Genomic DNA, 19,209 nt, shown 5'->3' with positions numbered 1-19,209 from the left:
CTGTAAGGACGTAGGTTTTAAGCAAAGAACAGCTAACCCGATACGAGCTGTGCTTTGTGGTGTGGGGACTACCGGGTTTGTGACGGGGAATTCCTACTGCGAAGGTCTGACCGCGTTTTTGTCACTGCATGGGCGGGGATCTAAATTTATAAGCAGCTCCCAAGATGCAAGCTCCCAATCCGACCGATAAAGGAGCGTTTGAAGCCATTTTATCAGCTAACGCTCCTGCATACGCACCTATGCGGCGTTCGTTCACAGACATATCGCTCATACACACTGGCCGCGGGACCTGCGATATATCAGCCAGTGTACACCTTGAGTGTGCCGTGGTTGGGACTCAGAAGTCACTGACTTAGCTTAACACAGGAAATATAGGCCCTCATTCCGAGTTGTTCGCTCGCAAGGCGAATGTAGCAGAGTTACACACGCTAAGCCGCCGCCTACTGGGAGTGAATCTTAGCTTCTTAAAATTGCGACCGACGTACGCGCAATATTGCGATTACAAACGAGTTAGCAGTTTCAGAGTAGCTCCAGACTTACTCTGCCTGTGCGATCAGTTCAGTGCTTGTCGTTCCTGGTTGACGTCACAAACACACCCAGCGTTCGCCCAGGCACTCCCACCGTTTCTCCGGCCACTCCTGCGTTTTTTCCGGAAACGGTAGCGTTTTCAGCCACACGCCCCTGAAACGCCGTGTTTCCGCCCAGTAACACCCATTTCCTGTCAATCACATTACGATCGCCGGAGCGAAGAAAAAGCCGTGAGTAAATATACTTTCATCATAGTAAAGTTACTTGGCGCAGTCGCAGTGCGAACATTGCGCATGCGTACTAAGCGGATTTTCACTGCGATGCGATGAAAAATACCGAGCGAACAACTCGGAATGAGGGCCATAGTTAACAAGTGGGAGTGTTGCCAATAGCAACCAGTTTCTAACTATCATTTACCTAGTGCAGTTATAGAGTGTTAGCTGGAGTCTGGTTGCTATGGGCAACAAATCCCATTTGCCCTCTGTGCCTCAGAGTAGCTACTAGAAAATGGGGGGTTTCCTCAGCCCATAAAACTGCATGCAGCTGGGACTCAGGTCTGTGGACTCCACGCATGGCAGCCACCCACTACTGGAGTAACATGTATGACTTCCATGGTTAGGGTACACACTGCATAGCATCCTCCACACTGCTTGCTGCCACCCCCTTCCCCTGCCCTGCCCCTGCTGCTGGGAGTGGGAGGACGGTAGGCACATCCTCTGCCCATACATGGCAGAGCTTCCTGGCCTCCTGCTCTGCTCCCCTCCCTCCTGCAGCAATCAATGGGAGAGCAGAGCAGCCTCGGCAGCACACAGTCTGCAGAGCAGTCCCAGCCTGAGCCACCTGCTCCGCTGCCATAGCGGCTGCCACCCCGCCGGGCTGGTCGGATGTGGCCCCACAACCCCCTCCCTGAGCACCGAGGATGGGCACAGCTGTCTCCAAGAAGAAGGCGCTGAGGAATGACACCATCTCGCATGTAGCCGCCAAAGTTCGGTGAGTGCATGGTGGCAGAGACCGGCTGGCATGGGGGGAAGGCTGGGCATCAGGGTGTCTGTCCTTGTTCCACCAAGGGGGGGGGCTTAGATTGCAAGTTCTTGGGTACAGTCTCTGATAGTGGAATGTATTGCAATGCAGTGGTCATAGGATATATTGTATTGTGCAGAAGGCAACATGATATACTGCATTGTGCCCACCTCACCCATGCACTGGTGTATGCCTGCCTGTGCCACCCTATCCCTGTATCACTTGCAGGCACACCTGCTGGTCCATTAGGCCCCAGGGATACTACATAATTCAGCTGCGGAGTGATTGTGTTATCTATCTATCTATCTATCTATCTATCTATCTATCTATCTATCTATCTATCTATTTATGTGTGTGTGTACATTATATATATATATATATATATATATATATACACACATACACGCATGCATGCATCCATACATACAGACACGTTACACTTACACCATACCAGGGACTGATAGTGCTCAATTGCAATTTTATGTAAATACCCCCAACCCTAACCCCTTGCCCCTTACCCATCACTGCAGAAGGAGAGCATTTGCCCCTCTTACTGTCCTCCCGGCTGCAAATGTTCCCGTAGTAATATTAACCCTCTGCATGCCAGCTGTGCATTGAATCCTGAGATGCTCCCTGCGAGCGGCATGGAAGTTGTGTTCCATAGTACAGTAGTAGGGAAGATTAGCCGTCTCCCCGCTCTGGCTTCTCTTATCAGAGGGCAGCGGGGAAGATAGAGTTAATTCTAGTGTGACCTCATGGTGTATTACACTGGGGACCCGAGACTATGGTGACATTAATAAGCAGGATGCACAGAGAGCGTTGCACACCGCACTTCCAGAGATGCACAGGGGGTACTAGCAATAAGCCCGCATACGGATGATAGAGCGACACTATATCCTTCAATATTAACCCCCTCTTCCCCGGGCATGTCATATTACTGTTATACCACGTTTAATACTGCTATAGTATGTGCATCTGTCACCTCTCTGATAAGACAATCCCAAGGTCATGCAATAGGGCTGTAGTATTAGGAAGTTTGCGGTGCGACTGGAGACGTTGCATTTGTTGTCTGGGACCCGCCATACGTACTGGTGACCAGTCATTTGACTTAAATAGGTGGGGTAACGGCAGTTTGACAATTGTGTGGGTGGATGTGGTGTAATCCGGTGTGAGGGCTGCAGGTGGGTGAATGCGATCTGTGACAAAATGATATATAAAATAAATTTTTGGGGTGAATTTTCCTGTGGTATAGACTTAAAATAAGAATACTCCAATCACTGAACTACCACAGGTCACCCGGGGAATTCTTACCTCACATATTGACTTCCCACACGCTTTGTACATTAGCAATCAGTAAATCTCACTAATTGTCAGTAAAAATTGAAAGCGGCTTTCGTCGTCATCAATAATTGGACGTTAGTGGATACGCATGACCGACGCAATGCTATCCAGACTTTGCTGTCTTGCAAACTCTCCCCATCCTCTCTTTGAGGCTTTATTCTGTTACTATGTACTAATAGCGGTGTCAGTAAAAACAAAAAGCTATCCGTCAGTAAAGATTATAAAACGTGAAGGGAGATATGTATGCACATAAGAACTAATGGAAGGTCACGGTGATGTACAGCAGTACAGATAATATATTCCATTGATTGATGGATTACAGTAGCATATATCTGGATTATTGGATACAGTTGTGCAATGCTAAATCAGATTATTCTAGTTCCTTCTCAGAGACAGTAATTCCGCAATCTGAGGGGTCAGATTATCATTCTATGGTATAGGATGGATGAAAGATTTATTTACAGGGAATTTAAAGGCCGCCACAGAGGATTATATGATGTGCAATTCCTCAGAAAGGGTTTATATCTTATACATTGACTAAGCATTACACACCCACAGATTGCCGTCCTATAACTCCTGTAAGACCTATCCATTGTGTTACATATATGTGTAGGCACCACGCCATATATATGCTGTAATAGGTGGATATATATCGGTGATATTGGTGTCTTGTCGTGTGACCTTGATAGTTCATTATATTACATCCCACTGACTAATAGACTGTACCCTGGTTCCAGCGTTGTCTAGTAGTGTGTAAGTGGATATCATGAAGACAGGAGGCGTTTGTCCAATCTTCAGGGGTGGAATTATGAAGTGATATTAGTGACAGAGGACACCTATCACCAGATTGGGGTGGGGGCAAGATGATCCGAGTCAGCTGACTTGTGTTACCTGTGTAGAGTCGTATGTGGTGAATATGGTGACCGGGATGACCTATATGGTGAATGTGATGTCCTCTAGGGTGAGTATAGGGTCCTATGTGGTGAATATGGTGACCAGGATGACCTATATGGTGAATATAGTATTCTGTAGTGTGAATATAGGGTCCTATGTGGTGAATATGGTGACCAGGATGACCTATATGGTGAATGTGATGTCCTGTAGGGTGAGTATAGGGTCCTATGTGGTGAATATGGTGACCAGGATTACCTATATGGTGAATGTGATGTCCTGTAGGGTGAGTATAGGGTCCTATGTGGTGAATATGGTGATCAGGATGACCTATATGGTGAATATGGTATTCTGTAGTGTGAATATAAGGTCCTATGTGGGGAATATGGTGACCAGGATGACCTATATGGTGAATGTGATGTCCTGTAGGGTGAATATAGGGTCCTATGTGGTGAATATGGTGATCAGTATGACCTATATGGTGAATGTGATGTCTTGTTGAGTAAGTATAGGGTCCTATGTGGTGAATATGGTGACCAGGATTACCTATATGGTGAATGTGATGTCCCATAGGGTGAATATAGTATCCTGTAGTGTGAATATAGTGTCATATGTGGTGAATATGGTGACCAGGATGACCTATATGGTGAATGTGATGTCCCCTAGGGTGAATATAGTGTCATATGTGGTGAATATGGTGACCAGGATTACCCATATGGTGAATGTGATGTCCTGTAGGGTGAATATAGTGACCAGGATTACCCATATGGTGAATGTGATGACCTGTAGGGTGAGTATAGTGTCATATGTGGTGAATATGGTGACCAGGATGACCTATATGGTGAATGTAGTATTCTGTAGGGTGAATATAGGGTCCTATGTGGTGAATATGGTGACCAGGATTAACCATATGGTGAATGTGATGTCCTGTAGGGTGAATACAGTGTCATATGTGGGGAATATAGTGACCAGGATTACCCATATGGTGAATGTGATGTCCTGTAGGGTGAGTATAGGGTCCTATGTGGTGAATATGGTGACCCGGATTACCTATATGGTGAATGTGATGTCCCATAGGGTGAATATAGTATCCTGTAGTGTGAGTATAGGGTCCTATGTGGTGAATATGGTAACCAGGATGACCTATATGGTGAATGTGATGTCCCCTAGGGTGAATATAGTGTCATATGTGGTGAATATGGTAACCAGGATGACCTATATGGTGAATGTGATGTCCCCTAGGGTGAATATAGTGTCATATGTGGTGAATATGGTGACCAGGATTACCCATATGGTGAATGTGATGTCCTGTAGAGGATTACCCATATGGTGAATGTGATGACCTGTAGGGTGAGTATAGTGTCATATGTGGTGAATATGGTGACCAGGATGACCTATATGGTGAATGTAGTATTCTGTAGGGTGAATATAGGGTCCTATGTGGTGAATATGGTGACCAGGATTAACCATATGGTGAATGTGATGTCCTGTAGGGTGAATACAGTGTCATATGTGGGGAATATAGTGACCAGGATTACCCATATGGTGAATGTGATGTCCTGTAGGGTGAGTATAGGGTCCTATGTGGTGATTATGGTGACCAGGATGACCTATATGGTGAATGTGATGTCCTTTAACTTTGAATTTAAGGTCCTATGTGGTTAATATGGTGACCAGGATGACCTATATGGTGAATATAGTATTCTGTAGTGTGAATATAGGGTCCTATGTGGTGAATATGGTGACCAGGATGACCTATATGGTGAATATAGTATTCTGTAGTGTGAATATAGGGTCCTATGTGGTGAATGTGGTGACCAGGATGACCTATATGGTGAATGTGATGTCCTGTAGGGTGAGTATAGGGTCCTATGTGGTGAATATGGTGACCAGGATGACCTATATGGTGAATGTGATGTCCTTTTACTTTGAATATAGGGGGTAATTCCAAGTTGATCGCAGCAGGAAATTTTTTAGCAGTTGGGCAAAACCATGTGCACTGCAGGGGGGGGGGGCAGATATAACATGTGCAGAGAGAGTTAGATTTGGGTGGGTTATTTTATTTCTGTGCAGGGTAAATACTGGCTGCTTTATTTTTACACTGCAAATTAGATTGCAGATTGAACACACCACACCCAAATCTAACTCTCTCTGCACATGTTATATCTGCCTCCCCTGCAGTGCACATGGTTTTGCCCAATTGCTAACAGAATTCCTGCTGCGATCAACTTGGAATTACCCCCATAGGGTCCTATGTGGTGAATATGGTGACCAGGATTACCCATATGGTGAATGTGATGTCCTGTAGGGTGAATATAGTGTTCTGTGTGGTGAATATGGTATCATGTAGGGCGTATCTGATTGGGGCATGCCCCCCGTGAGCCGTGTCGCGCGCCCCCACCCCGAAGTGTCTGTTGCTAGGGAAATGGAGGTGTGCTGACCAGGATGACCTATATGGTATCCTGGAGGATGACTATGGTGTCCTACATGGTGACCTGTACGGTGAATAGAGAGATCTCAGGATACAGGAAGATTTGTGCATCAGATTGAATCCTCCTGCTGGTTATATCCCAGCAGTGGAGAAGATCATTCCTCTACCAGGGGGTAGTGATAGGTTTATTCTCCCAGCCAGGAGGGGGAAATGTCCATTATCCATAGAGGAGACTCCTTGGGATACGGTCGTTAGGTCGACACAACTTAGGTCGACAGTCATTAGGTCGACTATTAAAGGTAGACATGCATTAGGTCGACAGGGACACTAGGTGGACATGATCATTAGGTCGTCATGTACTAGGTCGTCAAGTCAAAAGGTCGACATGAGTTTTCAAAACAAATTAAAATTTTTGACTTTTTCATACTATACGATCCACATGGACTACAATTGGGAACGGTAACCTATGCCGAATTTCTCTGTAGAAAGTGATAGTTGGGCTGGTACAGAGTGATGCCAGTTACCGCCAGGGTACAAAGGAGTATTAATGTTTACGGGTTATAATTGAGGGATTACATAGACAGGGATATTGGATAAAGCAATGCATTCAGTGCCGTCCGTCAGATTTTATCTCCAAACTAATGATCCGCTGAGGCCGACCTCACAGGGCTGGATCGTGCCAAGAAGTGTGGATTTGCTTTATCACCTATCCTGCATAGCAGTCTGCAACAGACGTGCTACCTTTCCATCCCCGGAGTCACACCTATGTGTCATCTGTCGCCGTGACACCTCTTGGGCACACGGAGCCACACGTCGAGAATCAGCCAGGGAGCCAGGCCGAGTCACCTGCCCAGATAGTGACTGGAGCTTGAGTTCTGAGATCTGCGGCACGTGACCCGGGGGAACGGATTACTGAGCTCCGGCGATTCCACTGGGAAAAGTGAAGGAGGGATTTATAGTAAAGTTTTTAGAAGTACCAACAATGCGCAGAGGCAGCTAGTAGTGCAGTATCCTATAAGAGACTTTTCCAACCTCTAACATACAGCAGAAAAGAAATAAATGATACAAAGAGTACTACTACACCAGCGTCCCACTCCGTGTTAAGCGGAGCAATCCACGTCTTAATTCCGTACAGATCTCCTTTGTAGGAAGAAAAGGAGATCTGTACGGAATCAAGAGGTGGAAAAGAAGATCTGTATGGAATCAAGAGGTGGAAAAGGAGATCTGTATGGAATCAAGAGGTGGAAAAGGAGATCTGTATGGAATCAAGAGGAGGAAAAGGAGATCTGTATGGAATCAAGAGGTGGAAAAGGAGATCTGTATGGAATCAAGAGGTGGATTGCTTCGCTTAACACGGAGTGGGGCGCTGGTGAAGTAGTACTGTATGTATAATTTTTTTCTTTTCTGAAGGAGGGATTTAACCACTCGGATGCTTTGGAGAGTTAGGATTAGCCGTTCTTGTGTACCTGAGGCATTAGGGGGAACTAGGGTAACCTCCTAAAGCCACTATAGGGTAAACCTTACTCTCATTTATATTTGACTTGAAAATAGACCTTGGAGAGGGGAGGGAACGGGGCACTTTGAGGTTTGATTCTGTGGGAGTCTTCAGTAGGGAGCGGAAGAGGCCTCTAAGATGCCCTGCTCCAATAGATCCATCGATTTGCAGTGTCAGATCTATCGATGGGGTCCCTGCTATCCCGGGGCCCTTTGTTGGAGCACCAGCCAGGGTTATAATCGCAGCCACGTCTGTGCACCTGCAGATTTATCAAACGGTCCTGCTGAACCAATCAGTAGTGGATGCGAGTCGGCTGGGATTGTTTCCGCATTATTGTTAGCGGAACTACATGCGCATTTTCATCTTTGGGCAGAGATGCGGCAAATCCGTGTCCCCGACTGACTGCTTCCGTATGTCTGGTTGGATACCCATCATCATTATCAGCGCCCACTTACACCAGCACTGCGCTAGGCGCAGAAAGGAAACCCTGCACAGGCCGCAATTCTATCTTCGTACCATCTGTGAACTTAGGCGGCATGAGTACGCCTCGTTACAGCGCAGTTACCCGCCTACAGTCGCAAATGTCATAGCCACGTATCTTCAGTTCAAGGCTGTGCACAGAGAAAACACGCAAATTACCCATTGCAAGCGGATTCGCGTTCAACTCTTAATCGGCTCCTCACCGTTAACAAACAAAAGTGAAATTAGAGCTTGCCATTGACCATCGATGTTTCGAAATCATCGATGGTCTATGTCCGATGTTGAACACTTTTATCATCGATGTGGGAGAACCAGATGGTTTCTTGCCATCGATGGTTCAGAGATACTGAATTTTTTTTCTATTCTTTTTTTCCGAAAGGTCCAGGACATAAAGTTTAGCCCCGCCCCCTGATATATGCAAAGCCACGCCCTGGCGCTCTGATTGGCCTGCATTTCACGGCACAGTAATGCAGGGATGACCATCGATAGGGAAAACCATTGATGGATCCCTCCCAGATGGTTTTACATCATCGAGGTTATCCATCAATAATGCCATTGATGGTGACCATCGATGGATAACCCACCAATGGCCATCCCTAAGTGAAATGCAGTGGCCATTGGTCATATAATTATAGTACATTGCAGTCTTCTGTCTATGCTAATGTCCCAGAATGCCTACTGATACGGTCTTCTCATTCCGCTCATTTGCATATAGTGCCTCTGGCAGTAGGGAGGGGTCATACGTCAATAATGGCGGTTATTTATTGGACGATATCTCCAAACTATCTCCGTCAGTGGTCAGGAGGGGAAGAGGGGGCATAAAATAAAATTAAGTTAAAAAGTAAACTATCTGAAACAATGGTGGTAATTCCGAGTTGATCGCTCGCTAGCAGTTTTTAGCAGCCGTGCAAACGCTATGCCGCCTCCCACTGGGAGTGTGTCTTAGCTTAGCAGAAGTGCGAACGAAAGGATCGCAGAGCAGCTACAAAAATTTTTTGTGCAGTTTTAGAGTAGCTTCAAACCTACTCAGCGCTTGCGATCACTTCAGACTGTTCAGTTCCGGATTTGACGTCACAAACACGCCCTGTGTTCGCCCAGCCACGCTTTCGTTTTTGCTGGCACGCCTGCGTTTTTCCGAACACTCCCTGAAAACGGTCAGTTGACACCTAGAAACGCCCTCTTCCTGTCAATTACTCTGCGACCACCAGTGCGACTGAAAAGCTTCTCTAGACCTTGTGTGAAACTACATCGTTCGTTGTAATAGTACGTCGCGCGTGCGCATTGCGCCGCATACGCATGCGCAGAAGTGCCGATTTTTTGCCTCGTTTCTGCACAGCGAACGAAAGCAGCTAGCGATCAACTCGGAATGACCCCCAATGATCATATTAATTGGTGGTGATTGGTCCACTGTAGTGCTCTAAGTGTATGAAGTCTCATTATGCTTCTGTAATCCAGGCGATTTATTTTCCCCTTGAACATTGTACACTCTAATGAGAAGTAATAATTTGCTCTCTGGAGGATCCTATAATAGTTTGTGGACAAGCATTGCAGCCGCTGTATTCTGTAGTGGCAGGAGAGGACCTTAGAGATGCCTGTGTGTGAGTATGTTATATGCTAAAGCATCGCACAGCCCAGCAACTGCAATGCAGTCTCGTCACACACGTGCTGCTATTTAATGCATGCAAACACACATGTGGCACCTGTACTTACCACAGTGGAGCCAGGTAGCTGGTGTGTTTCATCTGACGCGGATATATAGAAGCATGATTCCTGATACATCCAATGTCAACCTCGGTCCTCAAGTACCCCCAACAGTTCATGTTTTCCAGGTCACCTAGCTGGTGCACAGGTGTATTCATTACTCACCGACACATTTTAAAAGATACACAGGTGGAGCAAATTATTTCACTTGCAATCCTGTGAGGAGACCTGGAAAACATGATCTGTTGGGGGTACTTGAGGACCGCGGTTGAGAACCACAGATTTAGATCATGGCTCTTCAACCTGCATCCCTCCAGCTGCTGTGGAACTACTCATCCCAGCATCCCCTGCCACAGTTTTGCTATTAAGGCAGGCTAAAACTGAGGCAGGGCATGCTGGGATGTGTAGTTCTACAGCAGCTGGAGGACCGCTGATTCCCCACCCCTGATCTAGATAAATAATAGGTTTTGTTCTTGGAAGGGGTTAAATGAGCACCAGGCTGAGTTATAAAGAGTACATAGCGCCATCTAGTGCTTTCAGAAGGTATGCGTGGGAAGTAAAATTGTTCTGTGTGGCAGTAATGTATTTCCATGTAGTGGATAGAAAAAGGTTGATCCTACAACTCCAGGCGGAGGGAGTCGGAACGTACCTTTCATGGGTCTTCAACATGCAGCCCTCCAGCTGTGGAACTACACATCCCAGCATGCCCTGCCTCAGTTTTAGCATGCCGTCATAGCAAAACTGTGGCAGGGCATGCTGAGATGTGTAGTTCCACAGCAGCTGGAGGGCCGCAGGTTGAAGACCTATGAGTGGTTGGTTACAGCTTGTAACACTTGTGTATCATTATACATTGGTTTCTCTTTCTTTGATTAAATGTATTGATTTAACTTATTGCTTATTCAACTTAGAGCGATGGCCGCTGAGAAACCTCTGTGCCTTGATTTTGTCATGCCATTCCCACCCTTTAAAACTTGTTTTGTAGTATCTACAGCAGGCATGTCCAAACTGCGGCCCTCCAGCTGTTGAGACACTACACATCCCAGCATTCTCTGACAGCAAAACCGTGCCAGAGCATGCTGGGATATGTAGTTTCACAACAGCTGGAGGGCCGCAGTTTGGACATGCCTGATCTACAGCATGTCCTTGTATCTTGGGCGATGAAGGGATTAGAGTGTAAGCTCTAGGGGGCAGGAACTGAAGCATCATCTGTACAAGTATTTTGTTAGGAGAACGGATCTCCTCGGAAGGTTGCATGAGAAGGGTGATATAGAATATAGAGGAGTCCCAGCCCTATGTGGGGGTCTGCGCTAGTGACATATATCACAGGGGGCAGTTCCTGACGGCTGTAACCGTAGGTGGAGGATTATTTTTATAGATACAGCGTGGGCTGGAAACAAGATGATTACGGGTATTAAGAACAGGGGAGGGGAGGCAGAGACGAGCCAAGTAGCCGGTTTCTGAGCCTACCCGCAGAATGGAGATTGGATTTAATTCAGCAAACGGTGTATTTGGCTCAAGTAGGAGCAATCAGCGTCCGATGCGGTCATTATCGCAGTGATTACAACACTCAGCCGCCTGCTGTCTCTGCTTATTGTGCATAGAACAGAGATGCGGGCCTTCTACTCATTGTAGGGGAGATGTACCAAGCCTTGGAGAGAGACTAAAGCGGAACAGAGCAACCAGTCAACTGTCATTTCAAAGACTGTGCTAGATGAATGACGGCTAGAAGCTGATTAGTTGATTTGGGTAACTACTCAAATGTATCTCTCTCCAAGACTTGATGCATCTCCCCCCAGATGGGACCACGTACAGTACTACAGGGTTATACCTTGGAGGGGACGCTGGATGCACTTTTGCCAGCTGTCCCTAATTTCCAGGTTCTGAATACGTGTATCCCTGAAAAATGCATACCTATAGAACTCGGGAACCGTGGTCTACTGCTGTACCCAGTACGTGTATGGGGGAGTATATACAATATATATAAATGAAGGTAAAATCTATCTCTAAGATATAGTTCCCACTGATAAAAACTTGTCACATGACATTCCGCCACTTGACGGTTCATGTTCCGGCTTACCTGCAGCATTGCGATATATGTATTGCACAGTGCTGCAACATTGTTTCAACAAAGTAATACATTTACAGTAGTTGCTGCTACGCGGCGGGTTCTGTATGTAATGAATAAGGAAGGGTCCAACGTCTTATTCTTTGAAACAGTATTAATACATGTCGGCAGAAATATCTAGCTCACAAGTATGTATGTTATTTATAGGCAACTTTAAATACAGGGTTATTCTTCTGGCATGCAGTCGTCATTCGCTGCGACGTTGACATAATTAAAATGTCGACATTTAACATGTCAGCATTTGGAAAATGTCAACAAGGTCATAATGTTGACATAGTGAAAATGTTGGCATTCCCGTTACGGGTATGGTTAGGCTTCCATGAAAAACACAGTGTCGGCGTCAGTGTTGACAAACTATACCAAACCCTATTTGTCCACCAGAATGGGACAGAAAAGATAACAATTAAATGCGACTTATCTTACCTGCAGCTGCAGGATATTATTTCCGGAGTTATTTGTGAAAACGTTTAATACAGGGCATGTCAGAAAAGGCGTCGTCGTCAATAGCAACCGAATTTCTGTTGTTGTTTTCTAAACTGCACTAGAAAAAAAAAAGTTCTAGGTATATTACTATTCATTGCTGTTGGCAACACACACACATCTATTATGGGGGTCATTCTGACCCGTTCGCTCGCAGCTTTTTGTCGCAGCCGAGCGAACGGGTCCCTACTGAACATGCGCCGGCGACGTAGTGCGATGCCTTTGCACTTTTGCGGGGGTGCCGGCACTGACATGCGGGGCGTCCCCCCGCATGTCAGTGTGAATGATCGTAGCTGTGCTAAATTTAGCACAGCTACGATCAACTCGGAATGACCCCCTATATACATATGTCTCTCAATGGGGGTCATTCCGAGTTGTTCGCTCGCTAGCAGTTTTTAGCAGCCGTGCAAACGCTATGCCGCCTCCCACTGGGAGTGTATTTTAGCTTAGCAGAAGTGCGAACGAAAGGATCGCAGAGCGGCGGCAGAGTTTTTTTGTGCAGTTTTACAGTAGCTCAATACCTACTCAGCGCTTGTGATCACTTCAGACTGTTCAGTTCCTGTTTTGACGTCACTAACACGCCCTGCGTTCTCCCAGCCACCCCTGTGTTTTTCCTGGCACGCCTGCGTTTTTTCGAACACTCCCTGAAAACAGTCAGTTGACACCCAGAAACGCCCACTTCATGTCAATCACTCTGCGGTCAGCGGTGCGACTGAAAATCTTCGCTAGAGATCCTGTGTGAAACTACATCGTTCGTTGTAATAGTACGTCGTGCGTGCGCATTGCGCCGCATACGCATGCGCAGAAGTGCCATTTTTTTTGCCTTATTGCTGCACAGCGAACGAATGCAGTTAGCGATCAACTCGGAATGACCACCAATGTCCACTTCTATTAAAGGCTACGATTATTTGGCAATTACTTACAGCATGATATGAATATAAAAGGGCCATGTTGCGGAATTCTACTTTAGTAAAACGCCTTGGTTTTGTGATGTTTGGGAATTGCTCCAAATGCGCTACTGATACATTATATATCAGCTGGTTTCTCCATTATTCAGAAAGAAGCTGCAAGGCGACGGAACGGTGGGGAAATAAAACGCTCGATGGTATTATTTCATGTGAAAAGTATTTACGCAGGCAGTCAGATGTGCTCACTGCAATCTGTTCTATAACCACATTGCAAAGCCTCCAGATTGTCTTCTGCTCGGCCAAGTGCGTGATCTGCACATTGTAGTGTACATTTCAAGGCGTTTTATTTGTTTCGCTATTTTAGGATTAAGAACAACAATATAAAAAGTTAATAAACTCGTCAGTTCTAAGGGGGGAATAAAGTTTTGCAGTAGTCAGTAATCCTGGCTGGTATCCAAGTGTTGCGGCCCGCAGGTGGAGGACGCTGCGGGCGGTTCTGTGCAAACCCAGACTACGAATTAAACGTTCTTGACACATGTCCGCTGAAATCTCCGGCACACGCAGTATTGGAACCTCTACAGACCCCTTACCCCCTGGTGTCACAGTATATGCCCTTACCAGCTGTTGTGTCCCAATTGCGGACTGGAGTGTTCGCGGTGTGGGGCTGATTTCCCGGCGCTGTCCGATGCACTCTGCACAAGTAAACTTATTGGAGGTTCAAACGCTTTGTCCTGCATTATATGGCGCGCTGGCCGCTGTATGTGAAATACCAAAGTTTAACAGGGACACTGGCCTTGAACATATATTAGTAAGCAGCAAACACAAGTTAAGAAGAAATTACAGATCAACTAATTAGTTGGGGGATTGATAATACATTTTACTTTCAAATATTTTTCAAGTATGCGAAGTTTATTGTGTAAATGAGATACAACTGTCCCTAAAACGTGATTCCTTTTCTCTCCTATGTTTTTGGAATACAGAGCAGCGAGAGCTTTCGGAGAATACCTGTCACAGACCCACCCGGACAGCCTGAACGGCTCAGGTAAGACCCTACCCCCAGAGATACCCAGTAAACAGGTTCCCGGCAATGCACAGCGAGATTCAGAATTGTTTCGGGGCTCATATGGTCTGATATTATACAGTGTGCCACCAGCATATGGGGGGACTGGAGGTGATGTTCAGTAGACACCTCCAGCATAGCAGATCCTTAAATGACTAGTTGGTCTTTCTTACGCTGAAATGATATGGCAAAATAGACCGTACATGGGATAGAACCTTGCACTTACAAACTGTAAAGTAATCCTGACATGTATACAACATGGACAGCTGATATTCAGGCAATCACAAGACACCTTCTGAATCTACCGGCTGCCTTCTTCTAAACCAGTTCTTCTCCAAGTCAGTCCTGAAGGCGCATCAACAGTCCAGGTTTTAAGGATATCCATGCATGGGCACAGATGGTTAAATAAAAAATGACTGAAGTACTAATGAAGTCACCTGTGCTCAAGCATGAATATCCTTCAAACCTGGACTGTAGTGGTCTTGAGGACAGAGTTTGAGAAGTTGTAATTAAGGAGTCTGTCCAGGTCTGTATAGGCGACTGGTCCTCTTTTTCATGACTGGAACGTTCCCTGAGTCTCTCTGCATTTTGTTTCCCAGTCTTCTGCATAGTACACTAGTATACTAGTAGGTTACCTGGCCCCCAAATGAGCAACATGCGAAAAAAAAATAAAGTTGTTCAATCCAAGTACGAAGTAGGATTGCTTAGGAAAGAAAACAGACATCAGCCAAGGACACCATACCCAGGATATAAAGCACAGCCCATTACTCTGTAGTCTGCCCGGATGATTTTCCTCATTGCAACTGGAACTAAAGACTCTTTAGTGGTAACAATCCTGTCTGAAGAGGAGACATCTCTTGGCCACAAGACTGTGTCTCCAACCAGAAACCAGTTAAATGCAATGGTGGGGGGAATTTACAAAAGAGATTAAAAACTTGGCGTAGCGAACAGGTTCTGCTATTTTTTTCTCGTCTGCTCTCATCTAGATCATAAAGCAGTACAGGAAAATTCAAGGTTGTACTCAAGGACCCGACATTGCGTTTAACATCTATATAAAACGATGGAGCAGTTGCTAATTTCCGTTGCGAAAAGACATCGTCTGGCGAACTCTTTGCCCGGGTGCTTGATTTGCCAGCAGGGAGCAGCTGTATAAAAAAACAACAACATTTATTGAAACTAATTACATTGATCTGTTTATCTCATTATCCAACTTCCCAGCAGGGTCCCGTCCCAGCTATATGCTCACATCAGTGATTGAAACGAGTAATTAGGTCTCAGAAAAGTTAATTTGCTCCTGGCCTAAACTCCTTCTGTACAGATCACAAAAGAGCTAGTGTTTTTCCCAGGATGTAAGCTTGCAATTTGCTGTCCTACGGAGTGTTTTATGGGCAATGATGGCTTAGTGGGATGCCCAAAAAACACTCATTGTTCAGAAGGACTTAAAGGAGAATGTCAGGTTCTTCAAGTTTACAGAACAGCCAGAAAAAGCCTTATTAAGCCTGTATTGGAATGGGCAGCACAAGGGTGTTTACGAAGTTATTTAATTTTACATATCCTTGTTCTCGACTTACACGGACTAACATATAAAAGCTATTAAAGATCAGGTTTCCGTTGGTGCACTGTTGTGGTGACCTTGAATGGGAATGGTGGTCTTGTGTTGGTGGAAATTTTTTACTTTTCAGCCAATATTTTAAATGAATATAGGTGAAATGCTGTCAACTATTGAGCTGACTTACATGCATGAAATAACAGGAGCGTCCTAACTAACTAAGTGCCTTTTTCAGGTTTGTTAGCAAACCGAAATAGCACCCTAATGGCAAAACCATGCTGCACTGCAGGTGTGGCATATGTAACATGTGCAGAGAGTTAGAATTGGGTTAGGGGGGAGGGGGGGTGTTCAAACAGAAATCTAAACTGCAGTGTAAAAATAAAGCAGCCAGTATTTACCATGGGGTTCAGTATGATATGCCGACTGACAGGATACAGGATGCCGACGGTCAGAATACTGACGCTGGCATCCCGATAGTGTAAATACCGACAGGAGGGAGGTAAGACTGTTCCCCCCTCTCCCCGACCCTCTAACCCTAACCCTCTCATTCAGCAGCCTAACCCTAACCTCCCCCCTCAGTGCCTGACCCTCATTGCAATCTTTTCTCGTGTTGACCTTTTCTGTGTCAACCTTTTTACCATGTCGACCTTGATCACACCATGCTGATGACTCAACCCAACAGCACAGTATGGACTAATCGTGCCTCAGCTAGGTCACTAGCTCCTTGTGAATGAATAAGCTGTACGGGTCTGGCCGCTATGACTCTGAGGAGTTATGATGTCATTGTTTTCCCGGTATGTAACATTTGGCCAATTTGTCCTTTATTTAGTTATAAAGGAAATATCCGCTGTTTGACCAGATATTTTCAGGGCTTCTGCTGTGATTGCAGAGCGTTGCGCTCGCCGGCTGCAGAAGCACGTATGGAGCAGTGGAAGCTGTGAGCGGAGATTGTGCCTAAGCTGTTTTTAATTACCGGTAGCCAAGATTTTAATTAATGGAGCTCCAGCAGTAAATGCCACTCCGCGGCTCCTGCTTATTCAGCTTTCCAGCGCCGCTGCCTCTTGAGGGATGTGGCATTGCATTGCCCAGAACCGCTGACCTTCTCACCGCGGAGACAAGGGAATCAGCCGCGCCGCAGACAGGAATGGAATGTGTGTATATTGGCAGCTATGGGCCTAATTCAGACCTGATTGCAGCAGCAAAATTATTCTCTAATGGGCAAAACCGTGGCCCTCATTCTGAGTTGATCGCAGCAGGAAATTTTTTAGCAGTTGGGCAAAACTATGGGGGTCATTCCGAGTTGTTCGCTCGGTAAAAATCTTCGCATCGCAGCGATTTTCCGCTTAATGCGCAATGTCCGCACTGCGACTGCGCCAAGTAAATTTGCTATGCAGTTAGGATTTTTACTCACGGCTTTTTCATCGGTCTGGCGATCGTAATGTGATTGACAGGAAATGGGTGTTACTGGGCGGAAACAGGCCGTTTTATGGGCGTGTGGGAAAAAACGCTACCGTTTCCGGAAAAAACGCAGGAGTGGGCGGAGAAACGGAGGAGTGTCTGGGCGAACGCTGGGTGTGTTTGTGACGTCAAACCAGGAACGACAAGCAGTGAAATGATCGCAGATGCCGAGTAAGTCTGGAGCTACTCAGAAACTGCTACGAGGTGTGTAATCGCAATATTGCGAATACATCGTTTGCAATTTTAAGATGCTAAGATTCACTCCCAGTAGGCGGCGGCTTAGCATGAGCAAATCTGCTAAAATCCGCTTGCGAGCGAACAACTCGGAATGACCCCCCATGTGCACTGCAGGTGGGACAGATATAACATGTGCAGAGAGAGTTAGATTTGGGTGGGTTATTTTGTTTATGTGCAGGGTAAATACTGGCTGCTTTATTTTTACACTGCAATTTAGATTGCAGATTGAACACACCCCACCCAAATCTAACTCTCTCTGCACATGTTAAATCTGCCTCCCCTGCACTGCACATGGTTTTGCCCAACTGCTAAAAAAATTCCTGCTGCGATCAACTCGGAATTACCCCCCATGTGCACTGCAGGTGGGGCAGATGTAACGTGCAGAGTTAGATTTGGGTGGGTTATTTTGTTTCTGTGCAGGGTAAATACTGGCTGCTTTATTTGTACACGGCAATTTAGATTTCAGTTTGAACACGCCCCACCCAAATCTAATTCTCTCTGCACATGTTACATCTGCCCCCCCTGCAGTGCACATGGTTTTACCCATTAGAGAACAATTTTGCTGCAGCGATCAGGTCTGAATTAGACCCTATAAGCGGAGCACTGCACACAAGCAGCCCTGGTAGCTTTACTTGCATCCACCTCGTCCCAACAGTATGCAAAACAGTTAAAAAATTAAAAGTCAGAACCTCTGGACTTTATTTTCCTGCCAGTTTACGGGTTTTCCTGGTCTATGCTGGAGAGTGTATGTCACCGGAAAGTATATGTGTATACGTGAGTTTATTGGGGAATGGAAGTGATATTCAGATAAGATCCTATATATTCAGTACTGGGCGCAGACAGTACTATGCTATCAGTAATGGAAATGCACACAGATATTTTATGGTGCTTTCCAGTTGGGCCCAACACTAAAACTATAATGAAAAGTAGCGCTTACCAGCTGATTGTACGCAAGTCGAGGGCTTGGTGTAAACTCCCGCTGACAATGACAGGTAGGGTTAGCCTTGTTAAGATGATAATTTTGCCCAAACTACTGTATGTTCTTTCACAATCCCCTGTATACATATTCCCGGCCTTCTTTAAGAAATTAAACAGTATACTAACATCTCTGATATGGGCCAATAAAAGACCTAGAATAAAGTTATATACCCTCACTAGACAAAAAGTTGATGGCGGCTTGGCCTTACCTCACTTCCAACTATATTACTTTGCGGCCCAGCTGGCACACATCAGTATCTGGTTGCGGGGAGGAGATGAGGCTGGTCTATGCTGGGCGTTTCTCCGATGTTACTACCCGGACCTCTCTCCGGCGCAGATTCTGGTGGGGGGGAGCACTTCTCGGCTGTCCCCTCCTATTGTTTTTCAGGCCATGAAGATCTGGCAGGCTTTGATACGAATGCTCGGGTACGATAGTATGGATCCGGATACTCCCCTTTGGCACTCCGCATCACTCCCTGAACTGGGGTCTCTCGAGGGGGGGGGAGGTTTGGGCCCCGTATTCAGTA

General features: G+C 45.9%; 1 protein-coding gene across 2 annotated transcripts in view; it reads left to right on the top strand.

Moving 5' to 3' along the window:
- The first annotated feature begins 1,170 nt into the window (after positions 1–1,170).
- Positions 1,171–19,209, top strand: part of NSMF (NMDA receptor synaptonuclear signaling and neuronal migration factor) — a 64,475-nt gene continuing 46,436 nt past the window's right edge. The window contains exons 1-2 of one of the 2 annotated variants that reach the window (XM_063936178.1): positions 1,171–1,518; positions 14,381–14,442. In XM_063936178.1, coding sequence (XP_063792248.1) covers positions 1,448–1,518; positions 14,381–14,442 — 133 coding nt within the window. In that variant the 5' untranslated portion in view covers positions 1,171–1,447. The remainder of the gene's footprint in view (positions 1,519–14,380; positions 14,443–19,209) is intronic. The other variant, XM_063936177.1, reaches the window with a different exon arrangement.

Source organism: Pseudophryne corroboree, chromosome 8 (genome assembly GCF_028390025.1).
Source record: "Pseudophryne corroboree isolate aPseCor3 chromosome 8, aPseCor3.hap2, whole genome shotgun sequence".
NCBI lineage: Eukaryota > Metazoa > Chordata > Amphibia > Anura > Myobatrachidae > Pseudophryne > Pseudophryne corroboree.
The sequence above is the reverse complement of the archived record's forward strand: the minus strand, read 5'-3'. Positions and strand labels throughout refer to the sequence as shown.